Source organism: Leucopleurus acutus (assembly GCF_964270905.1).
Source record: "Leucopleurus acutus genome assembly, chromosome: 16".
NCBI lineage: Eukaryota > Metazoa > Chordata > Mammalia > Artiodactyla > Delphinidae > Leucopleurus > Leucopleurus acutus.
Genome location: NC_139158.1, coordinates 72,754,377 through 72,772,222, shown reverse-complemented (window position 1 = coordinate 72,772,222; position 17,846 = coordinate 72,754,377). Strand labels below are relative to the sequence as shown.

Sequence of the window (17,846 nt, the reverse complement as noted above, 5' to 3'; positions counted from 1 at the left end):
AGATATGTTTGGAAAATCCCTGAAAGTTGGCTAATGCCCCTTGCCAGGCAATGTCTGTGACCCCTGCCTTCCAGATGCAACCACTGTTCTGATTTTTCTCCAGAAAATGGATTAATCTGTTCTAGAGCTTCGTATAAATGAAATCATCATATAGTATGTGTACTTTTTTTGTAAAAGGCTTCTTTCATGGGAAGAATGTTTTGGAGAATCATTCATGTTCTTGCATGTATCAGCAGTGTGTGTCTTTTCATTTCTGTGTAGTAGTCATACATTGTCTGAATATACCATAGTTTACCTGCTCTCCTGTCCATGTACACCTGAGCTCTTTCAAGTTTTTAGTTCTTATGAGCTAGGCTGCTATACAAGTTTCTTTGTAGGCATATGCTTACATTTCTTTTAGGTAAATATTTAGGAGTGGTCAAAGAATAGGTATATGTTTAATTTTACAAGAAACTGCTAGATCTTTCTCCAAAACGTGTCATTTCGTACTTGTACCAACAATGTATGAGAGCCCCCATTGCTCCACATCCTGGTGAACATTGCGGGGCTTTTTCGTTTTTGCCACGTGGGCATGTTTGTAGTAGTATCTCATTGTGGTTTTAATTTGCATTTCCGTGGTACCTAGTGATGTTGAACAGCTTTTCATGTGCTTCTTGGCCATTCGTATCTTTTTTGCGAAAGATCTGTTAAAATCTTTTCCCACCTCTCCCCTTTTGTGCTGACTTGAGTTGTAGGAGTTCCAAGCAATTCCTGCTTTGGTTTTTCCACCTGCCCAATGGGGTACACATTCATGAAGGATTTTGTAGACAGTCTTTTGGTAAAACTGACAACCATCTGGCTCTGAAGAACCAGAGATTTGGTGTCTGCCAGGTCTGCCTAGATATACCCCTGACCAACTGGAGAGGAAGTGTCAAAAAGACGTCTTTGTCTCATTATGCTCTCATTCTACTTACATCCAGTGTTCCTGCCCCACTAGACATGGAATAGAAGGAAGGCCACGAGCTTAGATGTCAGACAGACGTGGGTTCAAATCCCACACCAGCCTTTAATCCATATGAGCATGAGCAACCTGAGTGCCACTCTTCCTGCTCTGTAAAACAGATAAACCTGCTTTCAGGGTTGTTGTAAGGATCAGAAATTAGGTACATGTAGAATCTGGAATGTAGTAAGTGCTTAATAGCCTCAACTAACCTTTACTCCAAGAGCTCTATGAGGCAGGCACTATTATCTCCATCTTACAGATGAGTAAACTGAGTACAGAAACTGAGATAATTGCCTAAGATCACAGTGAGTGATGGAGCCAGAACTCGAGTCCACACTATCAACTTCAAAAACAAATTTTTTAAGGGAGTTGCTGTTATGATTATGATTACCTTGTACTTCTATGCTTTGTTTCCTTTTGAAATTGCCTGTCCCCATCACTCAAGACCCAGCCACTCCCAGAGAAGACTTGCCTTCTCCCTCTCTAGTGTGCTACAGCCCTCATTATAGTTCCATTATCTGTGGCCATGTCTCTTCCTGGACGAGCTCTTGGCCACCTTAGTGTTTCTGTTGCATAAGCAAGGAGGCTAGCACATAGTGGGGGCTCAGTAATGTCTGAATGAACAAACAAGAAAATATCATAACACCGTTCCATGTTGTCCCCACACCGCCATACTGTTCACAGTATCAAGTTCTGTGCACCCCTGGGGACTGCTACAGTGTGAGCCGTCCTGGGAATCTTCCCCTGAGATGTGGTCCCTCCTATTTCCTCCACAGCACAGGATTCTACAGGAGGAGTCTGTCTTCTTCCCTCCTCTCAAGAGTCTATGACAAGTCTATGCAATGGACAGAAGACACCACACTGTGGCTTGGAGACTGATAGCTGGGCTGCTTGCCTCGGAGTTGGAGCCAAATCATCCCCCATCTCCAAGGGCCCTGTGTGGCCTCAAATAAAACAGTCAGCTGGAGATGCTGGCTCTGGCTCTGAAGGCCAGCCAAGCCCCTGTGGTTTGGCAGAAGAAGAGGTCATTGTCCAAACAGGAAGTGGTCCTGGGGTCTCAGCTGACCCTAGATTTTCCCAGGCAGGGCTGGGGCTCATAGCAGCTGAACTGGAGGCTCCCCGTAGGCTCACAAACAATTTCACCTCTCCAGAGGGCTGCAGATCCCTCTCCCTGGACAGGCTCCCTGCCCCAGACCCCACAGATCTTAGCATTGTGTGCCTGGGGTTGTTGACATGCTGACAGCAACCAAGCTAGGCTAGCTTCCCATCATTCACCTTGGAGGAGAATGGGGAGATCCCAGGAGCTGAGAAGCCCTCAGAGCTGACCTGTGGATATTATGGGGCGCACCCCAGGAGAAGGCTCGGCCGCAGTCAGACCGGAGGCTGAGCCTCGCTACTCCAAAGGAAGGGACAAGAGGACAAAGAACAAGAGGACAGAGATCATGTCTTCTGTGTGCAGCAAAGTCATCGGCAACCCAGAAAAACCACAAAATTTAACATGAGGCTGGGCCTTGGCCCAGCACAGTGGATGATCTCAACTTGGACACAGACACTTTTAGACAAAAGGAACACAGAACTCCCACAAGTTTTTCAGTAGCGCTAGGAAAAGCACTTAAGAACTGTCACTTACAATGGCCTCCTACAGGGGTGGAAGCAAAATGGGGCTATTGGGAAGACTGCACCCCTGTCACTCAGCCTGGATGGTACAAAGAGCTTTGGGATTTAGGCCGAAGGTCACTGACTCCATGGATGGTTTGATGTATGAAGGGAGGTGGAATGATTTAGTTTTTCTAATATGAAAAATGACTTGATGTTCCTTAAGGCTAGGTCCTATAACCCTCCTTTTATTCCAGTCTCTCCCTGGGCAAGCTCACTTGCACCCATACCTAAACTTGCCTCCTACGTACTGATATCTCACCTACTGATTTTCCAGCCCAATCCTCTGATCTACATTCCACTCTCATGCGTCCAAGTGCCTACTCAAAATGTCCTCTTGGTCTCAAAAGCAACTTGAACAACATGTCCAAAACCCAATTTATGGCCTCTTCCCCAAACCTAGTGCTCTCCTAAACTCCCCATCTGGATGAAGAACCCTCCAAATTATTCTGCTGCACAGGGCAGAAGCAAGGGTGGCACCCCTGAGCCCTTCCTCTCTCACACCCACCTATGAAAATAGTTTGAAATTTGCCTCCCCAATAGCTCTCCATTCCTTCCACTTTTCTACAACCGCCCCACCTCCACCCTATTCCATTTTTACCTAGATGGCTACAATCATCTCCTGGCTTCCAGGCATCCATTCTGGTCCCCTCCAATCAGTACATCTCTACCAGGAGTCCTTGCACCCACTCTCCCCCTAAACTACTCCCACTCCACTTTCAGATCTCAGCTCAAAACCACTTCCTCCAGGCAAACACCTCTTGACCTCTCTTAATAGGCTATTAACTCCTTCCTAGCACTAGTCCTGGTTGCAGTTTTACATTTGGGTCCCCAATAGACCCTGAACTCCATAAGAGCAGGATGGGGTCTTTTTTTTTTTCTTTTTTTGTGCCACTACCACATTCCCAAGGCCAAGCTCAGTGTCTTACACATGTTAACACTGACATTTAATATTTATTGAATGAATGTCATTTATTTGCTCATACCCTGCCTCAACCCAGTTAAGCTAATCATCACCACTATCTTCTAGGCCACCGTTGTCTCTTGCCTGGATTACTGTGTTACGTCTGTCTGGAGCCTGTCCTCTTCCAGTATGTTCTCTACACTGCAGCCAGAATTATCTTTTTAGGAAGCAACATCAACCACTTGTAATCCTTCATTACTCCCAATAAAGTTCAAAGTCGTAACGTGTAAACTGCTAGTTATCTACCCAATGACTGTTGTCCCCTTGTTTCTCAGTAACATAACCCTGATTTTATCAAGACAGCAGGGTGTCCTACCAAAGGACTACCCCAGCCTCTGCAGTAGCCAGGGTTGCTTCTGAGAGGTCTGACAGGAAGTATAGGAATCAGACGCATTGGTAATTGAAACTTGAAGGGTTATTGTCTTTCCAAACGCCAGAATTTCCTTTCTTCTAGATAATGTTGTGTCCCTAAGTCTATAAAACATCTGTAAATGAAACATCCCTCAGGTTACCAAGTTCTGGCCAATGAGATGTAAGTGGACGCTATTGGTTAGAACTTCCAGAAATGCCTGTCGAGGTGGGACTCGGCAGCAGGCCGGGCCTTTTTTGCCCATCCTTAATCTCTTCTCCTTCTTTCCACCAGCTTCAGAGACATGGTGGCTGGGGGCCTCAACAGCCTTTTCAGCCACGAGGTATCAATGAGAATTCCAGCCATGGGCCTTAGGTGGCTGCACAAAAAGAGCCAAGAAGGACCCTGGTGTCCAATAACTGTGGAGCGACCACGTCGCCCTGCGCTTTGGACTTCCTTTACATGGGGAAACCAGGTTTACACCTTAAGTCACTGGTGTTTTACTAGCAAACTGAAACTTGATACAGGCTTCAAAGCGTTTCACGACCTGACCTCTGTCAATCTTGCCTCTCCCTTCGTCTGCTCAAATTCAACAATTCCGTCACGCTGAATGTTTTTCAGCTCCTCGGGACTTTTCTCTCCATTTAAAGTCTTTCCAAGCTGCTCTTTCTGCCTGGGTTACAGCCCCACCTGGCTAACTCCTCCTCATCCTCTGCAACCCAGCTTAAAAGTCACCTCTTCAACGACCATAAAAGCCAGGTTAAGATGCCCATTTTCTGGTAACAGAACAGTTCCTCGGCATGCTACTTATTACGCTGTGAATTGTGGTGCTGACTTGATTTTCTCCTCCATGAAGGCAGGCAGCCTGTCTTGTTCAAAACTGTATTCCAAATCTGCAGCTAATTCCAAATAACGACTTCTTGAATACATGGAGTAAATGAGTCATGGGAATATGGTATTGGTTAGAGAGCTAAAGAAATGTATTGGGTTTGATATCTGTACAATGTGAACAGATGAAGTGGAATGGTTGGCATATTATTATCTGTTTATTATTCATACCGTGCCCTGTTCCGAAAAGGATGTAAGGAAGCAGGATGGCTGGAGTACCATCTCACTGGGAGTGTTAAGGAGTTCACGTCCATTTACAGACACTGGTTTAGGAGACGCTATCAGGAGACTGCAGGATAGTTTGGAGGAGGGAAGAGTGCTAAGAAAAGCAGTGGCATCTTGTCCTATCTCATCTTCCATCTCCTCACTTGCAGGCCCTACCTCAGGAGTAAGCCAAAACCTGGCAGGGAGGTTGCAGCAGGGAAAGGTTAGCAGTAAAGCAGGAGCGGGTTAATTCCCAGAAAGGTACACCACCCACCGTCCTTTCCCCCCTCTGGTGCCTACTGCAGGTAAAGAGTCTGGTCTTCTCGAAGCGCTCTGGCTGGGCCTGCGGTCTCAAGTGGAGAATAGGCAGCTCAATCAGTCTGTAGGTGTGGGCCCACTGCTAGCTGCAGGCTCCAGGCTCTGCCCCGCCATCTCCCCCATCCTCCTCCTCGTCAGACTGTGCCAAGGGCGTGTCTGCTCCGCCATCACTGACATCCGGGCTGTGCGGATTGGTGGAGGAGTCAGAGGACGAGGAGAAAGTGCGGGATGTGGTCCTGTCTGCCGTGGGCATTGGCAGGCTCGGCTCCTCGGGACGGTCGTCCACCCCTGCCCAGAGAGAAGAGCCCATCAGGGCCACGAACAGGGCTTCAGAGGACTCTTAGAGGCGCTCTGGCCAGGAGACACTGAGGCCCAGAGGGGAGCAGGGACTTGACCAGTCACCCGGCCAGGCTCCTGACTCCCAGTTCCTTCCACTTCACCGCACCACATCTGGGATCTAGAGTCTGGTCAATCAAGTCAAGAGTTCAAATTCTACCTACGTCACTTCCTTGCTACTGAGTAGTTTTGGGCAAGTCACTTACTTTCCCTCTCAAGGACTCTGCCCCTCCTCTGTAAGAAAGGGACCCCGACATTCCAGAGGGTTTTGAGGATGAAATCTGAGAATGCTCATAAACTGTCTGGCACATAGACCACCAATAAATAGCAGGTTTTCTTTTTTGTTTTGTTTGCGGTACGCGGGCCTCTCCCTGCTGTGGCCTCTCCTGTCGCGGAGCACAGGCTCCAGACGTGCAGGCTCAGCGGCCATGGCTCATGGGCCCAGCCGCTCCGCGGCATGTGGGATCTTCCCAAACTGGGGCACGAACCCGCGTCCCCTGCATCGGCAGGCGGACTCTCAACCACTGCACCACCAGGGAAGCCCAATAGCAGTTTTAAGTAAGAGAATATCTATCTTACAGGTTAATATCTATCTTACAGGGCTTTGGAGTCAGATAGCTCTGGTTCGAATCCAGCTTCTCTACTTTCTGGCTATGTGACAACAATATCTCTGAGTCTGATGTCCCTCTTTTATATATATATATATATATATTTTGGCCGCATGCCATGTGGGAACTTAGTTTCCTGACCAGGGATCGAACCCACGCCCCTTGCATTGGAAGCTTGGAGTCTTGACCACTGGACCACCAGGGAAGTCCCTCTAATGTCCTTCTTTATAAGATGGGAATAATCCCACCTGCCCTCATAGGACATTGTAAGGACTGAGATAATATATGTAAATTAGCTTAGCACAGTATTAGAAACCTAATAAAGTGCAAAATAAATATTAAGATGACTAAAACTGCTTAAGTTGTCTAATATAAAAATCATATTTTTGTTATTTTAATTATGTTAATTAACTACATTAATTTCACGAATATAAAATTGACAAAGGCTAAGGGGGTTGGGCCTTCCTAGAGTTTCGGATTAGGAATCTGTAACCCAGCTTCCCTCAAGGTCAACTTCCCTAAAATCAGAACAGACAGCTGTTTCATGGGTGGAAATGCCCACTCCCAGCCCCTACATGCATACTTCCCCAGTCCAGCCTTGCAACCTCACTTCAGAGCCCTGACATCCGGCTCTGGCTAACCGGTGCCCAAGTGCCCGAAGTAAAGGGGCATACCAGATGTCTGGGGGGTCGGTGGAGGATCTTCGCAAGGTAAGAACACGTCAGCTCCGTCCTGATCCCCAAGGTCGATAAGTTCCACTTGCTCAAGTGTGTCCACATTCACCTCCATGGATGAGATACTACCTATGGGGGCTGCAGATCAAGAAGGGGGCAAGTCAGGAGGAGCCAGGCCAGAACTGACAGGATGGTCAGAGACATATGTCAGGTCTGGAGATAAGACGTTTAGGGGGCCAAGAAAACCAGGGGGGAGGTACCAAGATTCAGGACCTATAGGACTTCCTCCCTGCCCCACCCTAGTCCCTCTCCCCAGGATTCAGGACTTACGTCTGTGTGACTCGAGATGCAGGTGGGACAGGGGGAAGACAAACTCTGTCTCAGGCTGTAAAATGTCCTCAAAGAATTTCTGCCGCTCCCGAAGGCGGAGCTGCTGGCGCTCCAGGGCTGCCCGCGGATTTGGGTCCATGTCAGCTCCTGGAAGAGCAAGTACAGCTATGAAGTTGAGAGGGGATTCCGTGGGGGCCTGGGCTTGGGGAGCCCCCCTGCAGCCAGCATCCCAGCACTGGGGCCTCTCGACTTGACTACCTCCTCCCCTTTCCTAAAACAAAGTCCATTACCACAAACTTCAAGTCTCACGCAGAGGCGGGGCTGACCCTAGCTCCACAAAGGGGATGCCAGTTCCAGGCACAGCAAAAGAGGCTCCTCTGTATTCAGGGAACGCGGTCAATGGCCAAGTCTCAGCATCATGCCCTTCGGAGAGGGGTTGGAAGGGCTGGTTCGGCTCAAATGGGGGAGGCACGTTTTCCGCTCAATGGACCCAGCCGCTCCTCAGAAGGCTGGGGAAGAGGACAGAGAGGAAGGTCCCTTGCTCCAGGCTGCAGCTCTGGTTCCTGGCCATTCTTCAAAACCCAGACGAAAGCTAAAGTACCCCCTCCCCTACTCTCCCTCTCTCTCTACACACACACACACACACACACACGTGCACACACACACACACACACACACACACACACACCAGCATCCCCTCCAAACCCTGCTCTTTAATCACAGACGTGACTTCTAGGCTTGGCTCTGCCCCTAAGGAAGTCAGCTTTCCAGCCTCAGTCTCCGCATCTGAAAATGGCATCATCCTCCTACCTGCCTCCAGCACAAGACACAGGCGGTGAAGGTGCTCTGCAAAACGGAAAGCTCTGGTCCCCGTGCTATTTACAGGACACCATCTCTTCTCTGCCCCCCACAGCTCTTTCTTTGAGCTCCTCTCCTCTGACACATCTCAATGTCTGCTCTCCCCACTAGGCATCGAGTAGCAATCGGAAGGGTGCAATTCAGACCAGGCCTTCCGGCCCCCAGTGCTGAGAGCTTTCCAGAACGCCATTCACTCGGATTCGCTCCATTCCGTTCCTGAGCCCATCACCGGGGGCAAGGGAGTATCAAGCTTGAGGAGCAGATCATCCTCCTCCGCCTACTGCCTTCCCCACCTCATCTGGACTCGGCATATCTGAGACCCTGGCCGGCTCCACCGGCGCTGGGGTGGGCCGCGAGAGACCCAAACCCAAGTGGGCCAGGCAGGGCCAAGGAAGTGTGGGGAGACCATGTGGCCGGGGCTGGGAGCGGAGGAGGGAGGCGCTGACGCCGATTCCTGGGAAAGGCTCTTAGCGCTGCCGCCCAGGTCACAATACTAAAAATACCCAGGGCCTCTGGGGCTGTCTGGGGGCGGGGAAGGGCGACAAAGAGGGTCGGGGTCGGGGAACTGGAGGGGACCACGGGCTCCGGGACGCCCCCTCTCTTTCCCCCTCACCCCATCAACCTCAGGAAACTGGAAGGGCTGCCCCCTGGGGAGGTGCGGAGCTAAGCGCTGGGGAGAGGAAGGGGGGTGTTTACATAACTGAAGGTGCAGGGGAGAGGGGTGGAGAGAGCTGTAGAGATTTGGGTGGCCGGAGGCGGCCAGGGGCCCGGCCAGTGGAATGGAGCGCTCCCTCTTCGTCCTGCCCCACCCGCACTGGAGTCAGCGAGAGCGAAAGAATTCCCTAAAAGGGGACACGCCGCGACCGCGGGGGAAGGGGGGGAAGGCGGAGGGGTCCCCCGGCCGTTCCGCTCGCGCTCCGGTCCCCCCGGCCTCCCGCTGCACCTGCGCCCGCCCAGCGGAGCCCCTACCTGCCGCGCCCAGAGCCCCCGCTGACTCAGGCTGTCCGCTGCGGCGCGACGGCGGTGGGGGCGTGGTACCGGGCAGCGCCGGCCGGGGTGGGGCTGCGCCTCCGGGTCTCCCCCGGGACGGACTGGCCCTGGGAGCCGGGAACGAGGAAGCGGCGGGAGGCGGAAGTGGGGGAGGGGCGGCGGCGGGCACACACGCTTCTGCCGGTCGCCCGGCGGCCGCAAGGAGCCCCTGCGGGCGCGATCGTTCGCAGTTCCAGGGCGGGCAAAAAAGTTCCCGGCACGCATCCCTCCTCCCCGCGACCCGTCGGGCCCCTCGGCGCTCCGCCCGGCTCCGCGCGCTCCCATACGCGGGCTCTCAGCCCCTGCTCCCGGCTGCTCCCCGACTCCCGGGCAGCCCCGACGCAAGCTCCACGCGCCGGCACCCGGACTCCCCAGCACCCTCGGCCACGTTCGGCACGCTTAGACGCACACCCCTCGAGAAGGCGTATGCAGGGTCAGAGGGGCTGGGGACTCGCTGCCGCCCATCAGGGCAGGTGCACTTTGGCGGAGGCCCCCTGACCCTGGGACTCACCCCGCAGCCCCCGGTTCCCGGCTCCGGGATGGACAGGGCCGCCGTCCAGCCTTCCAGCGCACTGGGCGGGGTGGGCGCGGGGACGGGGCGGGGTGGGGTGTGGACGCCGGCGGGGAGCCAACTCCTCCGGGGTGCCAAGAGGGGCGCTGCGCGTCCCGCCTGGCGGGGGTGGAGGAGCGAAGCGGAAACTGTGGGCCCAGAGGGGAAACGCTTGCCCCTCTCGCAGTGCCTCCTGGCTCAGACCAGGGCCACAAGTCTCCTGGACCGAGGCACTGTGCTCATTCTCCTCCTCCTCCCTTCCACCCTGTGCCCGTACGTAGCTCCAGAAACCGCGGGGTGGCGGGGTGGCAGGGTAGGGGGGCGTCTGTCGGAGATGCTTCTGCCGTGGGGTCACTCGATCATTCATTCAACAAACATCCACGAGCAAGCCAGAAACTAGGAGTCATCCTCGGCATCTCCCTGTCTTTCAATGCCCACATTGAAACACATCTCCATTAACTGTCGATTCTCTTTCCTAAATATCTTTCCAATCCGCCGCTCCTCTCCGTTTCCACCACCATCTCTCCCTTGGCTCCTACGGAAACCTTCTCCCTGGTTTTCTTGTACTCTGGTCCTGCGGCGCTCCATCCCCACAGCAGTTAGTCGTCACTGTAGAATCGAGAGTGCTAACCATGGAACCCCACAGCAGTCATTTCAAAAACGCAGGTCCGATGTGCCACCCCCTGCTTAAATCCCTCCTTTGTTAGAATGAAATCCGGGTGCTGACATCTGAGCTGAGTCTTAAAGAAATGAGTTCAACAAGCAGAGAAGAGGGGGAAGGGCATGTACAGAGGGACAGAGGTGTGAAAAGTCCGGACATATTCAGGCTTCCCTGTCAGGAGACCAGCACTCAGTACAAATACCTAAAGCTCTGCCTCTTCTACTGTTACTGAGATCCCTAAACAATCCTGTGAGATAAGTACAGCAAGCAGCTTTCCCATTATTTTACAAGCAAGGAAACCAGTTTGTGGGAGGCAAAAAGTGCAGTGGTTAGGAGCACAGGCCTGGGAGTCTCCTAGCAGTTTTAAGTAAGAGAATATCTATCTTATAGGTTAAGGATGTGGGCTTTGGACCTGAATTCCTTGGGTGGTAAACCTAGCTCTGGTGTCTAGCCAGCTGTGTAAACAATTTCTCTGATCCTTGATTTCTTTGCCTATTAGGTAGGAATAATTAATCCCCACCTCCTATGAGATAATTCATATAAAATGCTTAGTACAGGACTTGGACACTCTGGAGATGCTCAGTAAACAAACACTAGTTGTTTTGACCGTAATCGATTCTGAGAAAGGGAGGAAACTGCTTTCTTTCATGAATTTCTGAAATTATAGGAAGTAGGCTCTAACCTTCTACAGAGCTTATTATGTGCCTGTCACTGTTCTAAGTGCTTTGCATGTATTAACTCTTTTAATCCTCTTAATAATCCTGTGAGGTAAATACTATTTTTACTTCCATTTTACAGATACAGAAACTGAGATATAGAGAGATGAAGGAACTTGTCCAAGGCCTTACAGCAACTAAGTGATGGAGCGGAAATTCAAACCCAAGTAGGCTGCTTCCAGAGACTGTGCTTATAACCATGGCTCCCAGCCTGCTCCGCTTTTATCCCGTTGCAGCTTTCATCTTCCGAGAAATGTTTTGCTCAGTCTGATTCTTATTCCTCATTAATGGATGGAGTAGATACTTGGTCCTGTTTTCTAGCACAGAGGAATGAGGCCAAGTCAAAAGTACAGTGGATGAGAGCTCAGCTCCCAAAGTCACCTCCCCCCTTTTCAGGCCTATCCCTGGGAACAGAACTGCATGGATTATTTTGAGCCGTCCCCAAGATGGTGACAGATCAGGAACCTCTCTGTCCCTTTGCCAGATATTTGCCACATACAAGGGTGGAAGAGGAAAAAGCATCCAAGTTAGAAATAATTCACAGGGCTGAGCTGGAAGGGTATTAGCCAAGAGAGAGGCCCAGGCAGCAGACCCAAGGGTGGATGGCAAAAGGAGCTGAAAGGATCAGTGAAAAAGTAGATGGCTTAGACTTCTGGGTTCCATCTAGGATGCCAAAGCTGGGAAGAGCATCATTACCACACTAATAATTTTTTTAAACTGTTAGGTAATTATAAAAGTATTACTTTCGTCAAACCCAGCAGTGAGCTAAGGCTGCAGAGCAACCAATTAACCTGAATTCCAAAGAAGGACAGGCACCTCCAAGAAGAAATAGGATGTAGGCACGGCACACCTCTGAAGTAGGAGGAAGACAAGGTTTCCGTGCAAACAGGTAAGGAGAGTTCAGCTACACTTTTTATTGCTAAAGGCCAGGTGTGGCTAGCATGAGAGTATAGAATCCTTGGGAGTCACAGACACTAAAAGTAATCATAGAAACAACAAAACCAAACTTTGTTCAACTCCTGACAAGATTGGCTCAATTCTCAACACAATGGCCTAAGAAGAGAAGAGATATGACAATTTCCAGGCAAAAATCATATTGACCTCAGCCTCTACTGTTCTACACATTATGTCCAGGAATCAAAAATTACAACACGCACATCAAAAGCAGTTTAAGAAAAACAAACAAACCAAAAAAAACCCTATTGTCAAGAGACAAAGCAATCAACAGAACCAGATAACTCTCTGGAGTTACCTGCCAGAAAATTTAAAACAACTATAACAATATGTGAAAGGCTCTGTTGGAAAATATGGACAACATGCATAAACAGAAGGGGAGTTTTAGCAGAGAGATGGGGACTATAAAAAGGAGTCATATGGAAAATGCTAGAAATTTTAAAAACCTGTAACAGAGATGAAGAATGCCTTTGACAGCCTCATCAGTAAACTCAACACAGCTGAGGAAAGAATCAGTGAACTTGAAGATAGGTCAACAGAGACTACCCAAACTGAAACAGAAAGAGAAAAAAAAGAGTGAAACAAAAACTCCAGAAGATCCAAAGCTAACATGTGCATAATTTGAATCCCAGAAAGAGAAGAGATAGAGATAGGAACACACACACACACACACACACACACACACACACACACACACACATTTGTAGAAATAATGGTCAGCAATTTTCCAAAAATAATGGAAGAACCACAGAGCGAAGAAAATCATAGAATCAAAAAAAACCATTAAATACCAACAGACACACACACACACACACACACACACACACACACACACACACACAATATGATCTATCATATTCAAACTGTTGAAAACCCAAGATAAAGAGAAAATCTTGAAGGCATCAAGAGGAAAATGACACAGTACCTACAGAGGAACAAAGATAAGAATTACAGCAGATTTCTCATTAGAGAAGAAATTATATGACTAGAAGATAATAGAATGATATCTTTAAAATGCTGGAAGAAAAAAAAGACTGTCAACTTGCAATTCTATACTCAGCAAGAAACTCTCTCAAACATGAAGGTGATATAATAATTCTTTTCAGATGATCAGAAACAGAAAATTCATTACCAGCAGATCAGCATTACAAAAAATGGTAGAAGTTCTTGAGGCAGAAAGATATGATACCAGAGAAAAACCTGGACCTACATAAAGAAATGAAGATCTCCAGAAATGGATGGAATAAAGGTAAATATGAGACTTTTGTTTTTTAATCATCTTAAAAGATAACTGAGCTTCCCTGGTGGCACAGTGGTTAGGAATCTGCCTGCCAATGCAGGGGACACAGGTTCGAGCCCTGGTCCCGGAAGATACCACATGCCGTGGAGCAACTAAGCCCGTGCGCCACAACTACTGAGCCCGCGAGCCACAACTACTGAAGCCTGCTTGCCACAACTACTGAAGCCCGCGTGCCTAGAGCCCATGCTCTGCAACAAGAGAAGCCACCGCAATGAGAAGCCTGCGCACCACAACAAAGAGTGGCCCCCACTTGCCGCAACTAGAGAAAGCCCGCACGCAGCAACGAAGACCCAACGCAGACAAAAATAAATTTTAAAAATAAATAAATTTATTAAAAAAAAAGATAAGTGTCTAAAGCAAAAGAGTAGCAATACGTGGTGGATGTAGAGCCCATATTAAAGTAAAATGTGTGACAATCACAGTAGTAAAAGTGATGGGAATTGGAAACACACTGTGAAAGAGTCCTTCTGCTATATAAGAAGTGGTATAATATTATTTGAAGATTGACTATGACTAATTGAAGATATATATTGTAAATGCAAGGGCAACCCACTAAAAAAATGTTTAAAGAGGTATAGATAACAAGCCAATAGTGGAGACAAAATAGAGTCATAAAAGTATTGGGAGGCATCCTCCCTGGGCCTCTTTGTGTTCAACATGTCAAGACTGCAAGGATCTGACTTCTTTTTCACCTGGGCCCTTGCTCAGTATTAATACAGCTGGCAGCTCTGAGAAATAAGACCGGGTCTTTCTCAGACAAAGGCAGGCTTGCTGACTGCTCGCTATAAAAGTGCTGGGCCTGGGTTCCTCAGCCATGATGCAAAGCCACTGTGTGGGTACCGTGCATCTGGGACCGCTGTATCACTTGTTGAACTTCGGGCTGAAGGAATCAACACAAAACTATGCTGATGTTCATGTTGTTTGATGTTCTATGAGTAATAAACTGTCTTGATTGGATGCAGTAAGTCTTATTGTCTCTTTTTGGTACCCATGAGGTTTTTCTCTGACAAAGCATAATCAATTAATCCAAAGTAAGGGGGGAAAAAGAGGAAAAACAAAAAAAAAGCACAGATGAAAAAATAGAAAACAAATAGTGCGATGGAAGATTTTCATCCAATTGTGTGAATGAACAGCAACCAATTAAAAGACAGGTTAGTAGACTGGGGGAAAAAAAAGCAAGAGGCAATAATATGCTGTCTACAAGAAACCCAGTTTAAAGGATATATATGAGTCAAAGGTAAATAGATGGAATAAGATACACCATGCAAACACTAATCATAGTAAATTGGAATAGAGATATTAATATCAGAAAAAGTAGACTTCAAAAGAAGGACTATTACCAGGGATGAAGAGGGACATTACATAATGATAAAAGGTTGTTCATTTCACCAAGAAGACTTAACAATCATAAATGTGTATGTGTACATCTGTTAACAGAGCTTCAAAAACACGAGATAAAAATAGACCTAAAATAAGAAAGAGAAAAATCCATAATACAGTTAGAGGATTCAGCGCTTCTCTCTCAGTAATCAATAAAACAAGTAGGAAAAAAAAGTAAGGATACAGAACACCTGAACACTACCAACTAGCTTGTTCTGACTGACACTTGTATAGCACTTTTACCAGCAGAATAAACATTCTTTTCAACTGCACATAAAACATTCACCAAGATACATCTTCTGGGCCATGAAACAAACCTCAACAAATTTAAAAGAACTTAAATCATACAAAATATGTTTTATGACTATAAAAGAATGAAAATATAAATAAAAACAGAAAGAGATCTGGTAAACACCCCAATACTTGGAAATAAAACACAACACTTCCAAATAACCCATGAGTCAAAGATGAAGTCCGAAAGGAAATTAGAGAAATATCTTGACTGAATAAAAGTGAAATGTAGCAACCAGCCACCAAAAAAGCTCCCAATGTTCCTTGCCTTCTGTTTATTCATACTTTTGTGTCGTCCTCTTCTGCACTGTATCAAGGTTACTTTATGTGGTCAATAAGACATGGCAGATGATGGTACATCACGTCCAAAATTAGGATTAAAAAAATTGGAAAACCCAGAGCTTCCATCTTGGGTGTGTGTTCTCTCTATTGCTTGGATCACTCACTCTGGGGAAAGCAGGCTATTATGTTGTCTACAGCCCTACAGAGAGGCCCATGTACCTAGGAACTGAAGGTTCCAGCCAACAGCCAGTGAAGAACAGACGCCGGCCAGCAACCCCATGAGTGATTATGGAAACAGATTCACTGGCCCCAGTAGAGCCTTTGGAATGACTGCAGCCCAGGCCAGCAGCTTGAGTGCCACCTCTGGAGAGACTACGGCAGAACCATCCAGCTAGAGCAGTCCTGGATTCCTGAGGCTCAAAACCTTTGAGAGGATAATACTTCTTTTTTTTAAACTGCTAAATTTGGGGATGATTTGCTAATGCAGCAATAAGTAACACATAGGGATTTTGGTATTGAACAGGGTGCCACTATCACAGCACTCTGAAATATGGGACTGGCAGTGGACTGGCCATAGACTTGGGAAGAGTGTACTCAAAGCCCAAAATGCCTTGAGAAAGCTCTTAAAAGAAGCCTCGTGCCTTTGATAAGATTGCAGCCAGGGTATACAGGAAAGTCAGGTAAACACTATTGGGAACTGGGGAAAGAGGAATTCCTGTTATGCTGTGGCACAGTTTAGCAACCCTGTTGCCTGCGGTAAAGCGGAAAGCAGAAAACGTGCCCAATGAGTTGGGACATTTCCAAATCAAGTGTTGAAGGTGCCACCTGGTGTCTTCTTGCTCCTTATAGTAAAACGCAAGAGGGGAGAGAGAAACTAAAGCAGCAGCTCTCAAATGAGTGATGGCGCCTGGGGCGGGGAGGCGGCGGGGCGGGGGTGGGGGCAGGGGAGCGCCGGTGTGTGTGTGTGTGTGTGTGTGTGTGTGTGTGTGTGTGTGTAGGGACATTTGGCAATGTCTGGAGACATTTCTGGTTGTCAAAACTGGAGAGGGGACTTCCCTGGCCGGTCCAGTGGTTAAGACTCCGTGGTTCCAATTCAGGGGCCGTGGGTTAGATCCCTGGTCAGGGAACTAAGATCCCACATGTCGCATGGCAAGGCCAAAAAAAAAAAAAAATCTGGAGAGGTTGCTACTGGCAGCTAATTAGTAGAGGCCGGGGATGCTGCTAAACATTTTATAATGCACAAGACAAAACCCTCTTACCACCCACCACCTCCTCCCTCCACAAAAAAGAATTATCCTGCCTGAAATGTCAGTAGTGCTGAGGTTGAGAAATCCTGAACTAAGAGGAAGGACTGTTAAATATGAAGGAGCCAGGACTTCATGGTAGAAAATTCTCACTCTCTCTGAATGGCAAATGATAGTAAAGTTAAAAAATGGTTTCCTAAACTGAAAAAAGAGGGGATATATGTATATGTAGAGCTGATCCATTTTGCTGTACAGTAGAAACGAACACAACATTGTAAAGCAACTCTACTCCAATAAAAATTAATTAAAAGAAAAAAAGGTTTCCTAGCAAAGCTCAAATCCAGAGCATTACCAGAAGAACATGGTCTGAGAATGTGACTATCAAATCTTTTGTTTGCATCTCAGGAAGATTCAAGACAATGCATCCGAGTAGTCTTCTGTCAGATAAAAGACCCCTAAAGAAATGATGGGTGTGCCTCACAGATCCTTTGAATCAAGCAAGAAGGGTTCTAGAAAGCTTAAGGGTGTTGCCCCTTAGCCAATTCAGCAGAAGCCTCATAGAGAGAAGGGCTTATCTCAGAGAAATTTGGGGCATGGCTTTTGTCTAATAGTGTGGATCTGAATAAGATTCAGAGTGACCCACAAGTTCTTAAAAGGATTCAATATCCAGAAACATCTCCACTTGGACTTAGAGGGATAAAGAGAGTATAAAATGAAAAAAAAAGGATTTCTAGTTCTGAACAAGATGGATTAGATGCCTTCCTCTCTTTCCCTCCCACTAAGTGCAGCTTAACATGCTGGGCATTATATATATACAACAAACGTAAACATAGTTGGCAGCTAGGAACCCAAGAACACAAATGACATAGCAGTGAGTCCCTGGGTTTTCTTTTTGCTAGAGCTCTGGAGAAGCCAAACAGGCACAGACAAAAATCGCCCCCATGAAAAGCCTGCTCTCTCTTGTCAAAGGATTGGGAAAGAGGCACCCTAGCAAGACAGAAATCTTTTGACATGAAGTGACCCCGCCAGCAAAATCCTAGAGGAGAAGCCTCACTCCCAGTCTTTGTCTCATGGTAACAAGGCACCTCTCCCTCTCACCTCCAGATGGTGTTATGTGAGAGGAGGCGGAACGGGGAGCCTGGGCTTCATCAGTGCTCAGCAGTAGCAAGTACCCCTCCCCACAATTTCCATGATGTCAGTGGAGGGCATGTGGGGAGGTAGGCTGCCCTCCCCATCCAACAGTAAGGAGGCACCGCTCCCTCCCCTCAACAT

The 17,846-nt window shown here is 48.0% G+C and overlaps 2 protein-coding genes across 4 annotated transcripts in view; both read right to left on the bottom strand.

The window, feature by feature from the left end:
- Positions 1-5,035: 5,035 nt before the first annotated feature.
- DBNDD2 (dysbindin domain containing 2) lies at positions 5,036-9,371 on the bottom strand. 3 transcript variants are annotated; one of them, XM_082856306.1, is made up of 5 exons: positions 9,137-9,149; positions 7,636-7,732; positions 7,310-7,456; positions 6,980-7,117; positions 5,036-5,649 (listed from the first exon to the last, which is right to left on the bottom strand). In XM_082856306.1, the coding sequence occupies exons 3-5, from the start codon at positions 7,446-7,448 to the stop codon at positions 5,444-5,446; spliced, it is 483 nt and encodes a 160-aa protein (XP_082712432.1). In that variant the 5' UTR covers positions 7,449-7,456; positions 7,636-7,732; positions 9,137-9,149; the 3' UTR covers positions 5,036-5,443. The 3 variants fall into 3 exon arrangements, with proteins under 3 accessions (XP_082712432.1, XP_082712434.1, XP_082712433.1); XM_082856308.1 differs by lacking the exon at positions 7,636-7,732 and having other exon boundaries at positions 9,137-9,371; XM_082856307.1 differs by lacking the exon at positions 9,137-9,149 and having other exon boundaries at positions 7,600-7,715.
- Positions 7,341-17,846, bottom strand: part of SYS1 (SYS1 golgi trafficking protein) — a 35,733-nt gene continuing 25,227 nt past the window's right edge. Inside the window, exon 5 of the mRNA XM_082856302.1 lies at positions 7,341-7,456. Within this exon, the coding sequence (XP_082712428.1) occupies positions 7,450-7,456 (7 nt within the window). The 3' untranslated portion in view covers positions 7,341-7,449. The remainder of the gene's footprint in view (positions 7,457-17,846) is intronic.

Coding starts and splice junctions, on each gene's coding strand:
- DBNDD2 (XM_082856308.1), bottom strand. CDS start 7,448: ATGGACCCAAATCCGCGGGCAGCCCTGGAGCGCCAGCAGCTCCGCCTT. Junction 7,118..7,309: donor GCATCTCGAGTCACACAGAC/GTAAGTCCTGAA, acceptor CTTGATCTGCAG/CCCCCATAGGTAGTATCTCA. Junction 5,650..6,979: donor ACCGACCCCCCAGACATCTG/GTATGCCCCTTT, acceptor CTCTCTGGGCAG/GGGTGGACGACCGTCCCGAG.